Source organism: Triticum aestivum, chromosome 7D (genome assembly GCF_018294505.1).
Source record: "Triticum aestivum cultivar Chinese Spring chromosome 7D, IWGSC CS RefSeq v2.1, whole genome shotgun sequence".
Classification (NCBI taxonomy): domain Eukaryota; kingdom Viridiplantae; phylum Streptophyta; class Magnoliopsida; order Poales; family Poaceae; genus Triticum; species Triticum aestivum.
Genome location: NC_057814.1, coordinates 636177074 through 636183874, shown reverse-complemented (window position 1 = coordinate 636183874; position 6801 = coordinate 636177074). Strand labels below are relative to the sequence as shown.

Below are 6801 nucleotides of genomic sequence, written 5' to 3'. Positions count from 1 at the left end.
AAGATGTGGTTGCAATCTTCCGGTACCAGACAAATGTGGCATAGACCATCCCCAGGTCCATTATGCTTACGGACCTCGGTGCCTGAGGGGAGGCGTCCTCTCACCCATTGCCATAAAAAATACGGATCTTCAGAGGGAGTTTGATCTCCCAGAGCACCGTGAGCTCCACTGGACCAGGAGTAGACACAATCGCCTGGTACAGAGATCTAGTCGAAAATCTACCGCTTGGCTCGAGGTGCCAGGAGAGCGAATCCGGTTCCAGAGAAGGAGGATGAAGGGCAATGAATTCAAGTAATTCATCCCATTGCGAGAGTTCGCCGCCCCGAAGGTGCGGCGGAAGGCAATCGCGCCTAGGTTCTCTAGGGCCGCGACCACAGAGATCTGTGGGCGAACACAGATAGAGAATAGAGCAACAAACCGCTCTGCAAAGGGGCGGGGTCCCGCCCATTTATCCAGCCAAAAAAGTGTGGCAGCCCCAGAGCCTATCTGGATGGAGGTCCCAATGCGCAGAACCGGTAACAAAGACATCACCGATTGCCAGAATTGGGAGCCTCCAGACCTAGAGGCAAATGCTAATGGTTGCCCGCGAAGGTACTTCCCACGTATAATCTGAAGCCACAGGCCGCCCTCCTCAGTTTGGATCCGCCAAAGCCATTTGGACAGGAGGGCAATGTTCATACGCTTGGAGGAGATGACCCCCAAGCCCCCCTGGTCCTTAGGTTTGCAGATCTCAGACCATTTGACCATATGGTACTTCTGCTTATTGTTCTCTCCCGCCCAAAAGAAGCGGGAGAGTAGTTTGGTAACTTCCTGATGAAGGGATTCATGTAGGCTATAGAATCCCATGATATACATCAGTAGGCTAATAAGGGAGGAGTTCATTAGAATCACTCGAGCGGCTTTGGAAAGCCATCTCCCTTGCCAAGGCTCCATAATAGGTTGGAGCTTGGCGACTATTGGACGGAGATCCTTTTCCAGGAGTCGTGCATCACTAAGGGGCATGCCTAGATAAGTCATCGGGAAGGACCCCAAGCGGCAGTTCAAACGGTTGGCAATCCGTTGGGCCTCCCCTTGGGAATATCCCATGACCATTACCTCGCTCTTGGCAAAGTTTATTTTGAGGCCCGACATTTCCTGGAAGCAGAGGAGGAGGAATTTGAGGTTTTGAATATCCTCATCTGATCCCTCCACCATCATAATGGTGTCATCCGCATATTGGAGATGGGTCAAACCCCCAGGAGTCACCAAATGAGGGCAAACCCCTCTAATGTGACCCGCACGCCTGGCCAAGTCCAGAATCGAGGCGAGCGCATCAACCACAAGGTTGAATAAGAATGGGGAGATCGGGTCTCCCTGCCGGACCCCTTGGCCAGTCATGAAGTAAGGTCCAACCTCCCCATTGATGTTAACAGCCGTCCGGCCACTCGTAACTAATTGCATCACCCGGGCCACCCAGTGGGGGTCAAAGCCACGTTTCAGCAACACTTCCCGAAGGAAGGACCAGTGAACAGTATCATAGGCTTTATGGAAATCGGTCTTGAAAAAGACCGCACGGAGGTGTTTGCTCTTAACCTCATGGATAATCTCATGGAGGGCAAGGATCCCATCTAAGGTATATCTCCCTTTTGTGAAGGCCAACTGGTTCGGGTGATGAATCCGGGGAGCAATAAGGGCCGCCCTAGTGGCGTACCCTTTAGCGAGGATCCGAAAAATCACATTGAGGACTTCGTCCAATATTTAATATTTTTCGGTAGTGTACCATGAAAAACATTGTTCTATTTTTGTTTCCATTTTCACGAGATCCTTTCTATTCGCTGAATTTACGTATTTTTGGAATGGAAATAAAGTTACATTTTAATCTCTATCCAAAAAGATAAAAAATGATATATTTGAATGTTTGGTAAAAACATTTGCTTTTTGTTTAATGGAATGCTAGAAAAAACCTCAGGTGCGGATAATAATCTAAACTATGAGAATTGGATATAGACTTAAAAGTCCACAAAACAAATGAGTAAGAAGTAAGTGGTGCTTGAAATTTTCAGGACAATTAAGTGTGTGTTTTCATAGTGGTCTGTGGATAGGAAGGGCAAAGCCACATGACAATGACAGATTAAGCAGCTTTAAATTGGTTGGTACTAAAGAAATATAAGAGCGTTTAGATCACTACGCTAAACACTCTGACATGGCAGAGGGAGAAGTAAACAAGTTCTATGTGGAAAGTACTACTTGTTCTAAGTGCAAAGCACGGTGGAATCTAGCTATTGGCTAGCTAGTGACACACTGACACTATAGGAGTAAGTGGCATGGCCTTGGTAAATGTGGTTTTTGACACTGACGTGCTTGACTACGTGGCAGCGCTAGTACTAAACAGCGACATGCTTTAGATATACTTTTTGAAAGGTTTTTGAATGTGCTTTTGTCAAAAGTGAAAGTGAAATGTGAACCAACCATTGATCTCGTTTCATCCCCAAGAGCAAGACAACGCAGTGGAAACTGAACCTAGATACCTATATGTCAGAGACCTTATTATGCATGTTGAGGTAATCTGAATAAGATATACATGATCCATCTAGAGTTAGTGCGACAACTCACCATCAAGGATTATCTATCTTACCATCCAGCGTTAGCCTATGGAATATGGGCAATTAAAGTTTCCGCTTGAAGCGGGAGGGGGGTCGACTCTCTTTTGTCCCGACATTTCTCTCTCTTTTTTTGGAGTTGAACCCTACATTTCTCTTTAGTGCCCACCTTGAGAGCTGTGAAAGCTTCCCGGACCATCTCCCCTCTTTTTCCGGCGGCGTTGTCTGCTTGCATGGGGGTGGGAGTGGCGGCTGAATTGTATATAATAGTGCTAGGTGTAAGTCTAGTTTTGCTATGCTTTGGAGAGGTTTAGTGTCATGTCATGGACGAGTGTTATGTCATGTTAGAATTGGACTCCAATGTCGGCCAGCGGCATCGGTCCTTCCTCTCAGCATTCATGGTGACCGGCGAGGCGAAAAGGAAGATCCATCGCGCTCCCTCCAAATAAGCCTGTCAAAGTGTCAGATCTGTTACAGCCCCATACTCTCCCCTCTTTCTCCATTGCCATGTAGGTGAAAGTTGCAGCGAGACTAGATCAATGTGTTGGCCTTGGATCTGGCGCTTCCGGAGATTTGGAAGCAGCCTTAGACTTTCACTATTTCATCCTCTATCGCTAAATTGACCTTGGTTGTCATAATATTATATCAAATAATGTAGATTCTTCAACCCCCTTCGTGAAGCCCTCTTTCCCTTGGCTGCAGAAGGACTATATTGCAATTAAGTTTCTATCTTCATGTTCTTGCAAGAAGAGAGGCCATGGAGCTTGGATGGTGTGTGCTTGGATCCTTTTTCATGCACTTGTAGCAATTTTGCTTTGGCATCTATTATTGTTGGTGCAGGCAGTGGAATGACTCGTACGTACCAAGTCTAGTGACACTATTGTGTGGTAGAACTAGTAACTAATCCAAATAGAGGCCTAATTAGTGAGCAGTCATAGTGTATTTGAGAGCATGGTACTCGCGTAAATTTTCCTGCTTGTGATTTACTTTTACCTCCGGAAGAAAAAAATATACGATGTCTGTATGATGTGCCCATCTTCAAATATACGATGATGATCTTATCCCCAACGTTACCTGGTTAGCCACCTTTGCCGAAAAGTTCCTCTGTTCATGTTCCTCCACATATATGCCAATCGTTCCACAATTTCCTATAGTGCGCAGCTGTACCGATCATGCAAGGACCTGGCTTTCCATGTTTGTCCCTGTAATGAATGATTTCTCTCTGAAAATTTAATTGGAACCCTAGCCGTCGACGGAATGTTCCGATAGTTCGTTCTATTTCCCTTGGCGTGTGTTGTTTCTACAGTCGAGAGGTCGCGGGACCATAGCTAATATGGGAGTTAATTATATGTTACATTTGTGCGTCTTGCCTACAATGTATCGACGTGGTAACAATCAACGTCCTACCACGGTCATTGCAGAGGGGGCGCGGGGGCAGAGGGGGGCTCGTTATGTTTTATGCTTTAAGTCTTCTTCCACGACTAGATGCGGTGAAACAGTAACTCGACAAACATATGTTTGGCTTGCTGATTTTTGCTTTCACTGGTGACTTGCATAAATGTTAGTACATGTAATCTCCTTTTTCTTTTCTTTTGTGAGAACTGTCACCTTATTGTCCCTCTGTTTTGAATTTGAACTAAACCACGACATGAATTATGGAACAAAGGTAGTAATAAAATAAGGTGCATGCATCAATTAATTTAAAGAGATTCCCTCTTTTGTAAGAGAAAAATTAACTATCCTCTTTTTGTAGAGAAAAATTAACTATCCTGCTGGAAAAGTTCTAGATCAAACATTAAAGCTGCCAACAGGTGTCATGATTTCATAGTCCATGGCTATTTATCAATTGACTGAAATTCGTGTCAGCTAGACATCACGTCCACATCAGCAATCAAACTTGAACGGCAATCGGTTGGTTGCTTTGGAATACAAAGCGGGGGAAACCCTTTTTCTCAGGATGAGCTATCCTTCCACTTTAGTTTTCCTTCGAATGATCTCCATCAGTCGAGTTGCTATCATGTTGTGCTGCAATGAATGGGCGAATCGATTCTGATGGAGACTAAAAATTTTATTGACTATACCAGGTGCAGCACCCAAAAAACAATTAAAAAGGCAATGGATTCCACCCAGCAAATATTCATAGTGTCCAAATGAAATTGAAGTTCTGTTTCCTTAAATAGAGATGCTCAGTTCTTTGTTCAAGGTTGAAGAAGACAAAGACGTGGCAAGAGGTGAATATCGCAGAAGGTAGAGAAATACACGGAGTATTTTCGCAAGAGGTGAATATCGCAGAAATATCGCAGAGGTGAATATCGCAAAGAGGAGAGAGAGAGAGAGAGAGAGAGCGAGAGAGAGCGAGAGAGAGAGAGAGAGAGCACAAGAACAATACTACAAACCTGATTAATTACAAACTAAGGTAAAAACGTGTCATCGTCACCACCGGTCGGCGCCGCCAGCTCGCCGCACCTCTCGCACCTATTGTTTGCCGCCACCACGACCACCACCGTGGTCGTCACCAGCGGCTGCACGGGCGTTGCAACGATGGGAGCACGGCACGAGGGGCATGTGGCACAGGTCCGGAGCCAGGCGTCGACGCATGCGACATGGAAGCGGTGGCCGCACCGTGGGAGCACGCGCAGGGCCTCCCCCTCCGTGTACTCCGCCAGGCAGATCGCACACTCTAACGACGAGCATGTCGCCGGCGTCGGAGAAGGCCCGTTGGCGACGAAGGAGACGGTTGGGAGCGCGTGGATGACTTTCTTCTTGAGGCCCTTCGGTGGAGGAGGAGCGTGATCGAATGATGAGGCCGAGCGGCGGCGTCGGCACGTGCACCGGGAGATGAGGGCGAGGCCGAGGACGCAGACGAGCGCACATAGCAACGACGCTAGGATGAGCACCATGTCCGAGTTGACCGCCATCGGAGGCGCCGTCTGCTGCTGCTCAGGGGCCTTCATACTCGCCGGCGACGACGACGGCTCGCCCGGGCCACTGTTCGCGAGGGCCGCGCGGTGCAGGAGGTTCGCCGGAGCGCGCATGATGTGTGAACTCTGGACTATTTATCTAGCTTATCTTTGACTCTGAGCGTGCGTGTGTGCGATGCTCTGCTCTGCTCTGCGTGGGTTTTTATAGCGTGCAGGCGGTCATCCGGTCATGGAAGTGACCATGGTGGTGGAAGGGAGAGCCGGCCGACGGACAGGTAACGCCGGGGCCCACGGGTTAGTGGCCGGCGCCGATATGGCTCGTGCATGCCACTTTGGGGTGTTTCCTCCTGCACGCGTGGCTCCTTTTGGCTTAGTACCAGTACTACGTGGATTCGTGGAAATTAAGCAAAGCACTTGAAACACTAGTAGCGACACTGTAGTGATCAATGGTAGAATTATCAGCTAAACGTCTGCTTTCCAAGAGACCAACCATGTGTGTGTGTGTGTGTGTGAAAAGATGAGACACGCTTTACTTCTTTTGACATCTGCTTTGTTACCAAAGAAGAGGAAAACTTGCGGTGCTAATTCATTTCTTGTGGTAAAGTGGATCGGCGAAAGGGATTCGAAGCACCGCTTTTTTGAATAAAATATGCATAACATATCTCAAAATAATGCATAAAAGAATACCAACAATATGGTATATCATGGATATTTATAATAATGTATACTCTTGTACATAGGTTTTGGATGCCAATATAGAACTGATGTTCGACCTGGGAGGAACCCGCAGCGAACGAATCGTCCGATTTAGGATGTTTGATCAATAGAACGTTTTCGTTCACTGGACCAACCCTCCAGCGCATCACACGGCCGATAGGCCACTTACTATGCTAGAATTCCCCCAGGTAATTCTTTGTGCCAAAAAGGAAAATACAGTCCCCAAAATACAGAATGTAAAAAAAAGAAAGAACAAATACGCTTGTCTAAAGCCAGGTTTTTTTACCAGGACATATATCATGAATTTGCCATTTGAATATAGAAAAGAAGACAGTTCAAAAATTCTTTAATTTCCATGATATCATGAAAAACAAAAATAAATCACATAAATGGACATATATAATTGAACAAAAATATTTCCTGCAACATTTGCCATTGGACATGTATAGCTTGTCTTTTAAGAAGGCGATATCAATGGATCATTTTTTTCTTCAGTTTGCCATCTTTCAACTACACAAATTTACATACATTTTCCTTAAATGCAACCAGAAAAGTAAAGCATAGTGAAATTACCATGACACGAT

The 6801-nt window shown here is 46.2% G+C and overlaps 1 protein-coding gene across 1 annotated transcript; it reads right to left on the bottom strand.

The window, feature by feature from the left end:
- Positions 1–4713: 4713 nt before the first annotated feature.
- LOC123166685 (RING-H2 finger protein ATL8) lies at positions 4714–5663 on the bottom strand. The gene has a single exon (XM_044584482.1). It carries the CDS (start codon positions 5612–5614, stop codon positions 4991–4993), a length of 624 nt encoding a protein of 207 aa, XP_044440417.1. The 5' UTR covers positions 5615–5663; the 3' UTR covers positions 4714–4990.
- Between the last annotated feature and the right edge of the window lie 1138 nt (positions 5664–6801).

Coding starts and splice junctions, on each gene's coding strand:
- LOC123166685 (XM_044584482.1), bottom strand. CDS start 5,614: ATGCGCGCTCCGGCGAACCTCCTGCACCGCGCGGCCCTCGCGAACAGT.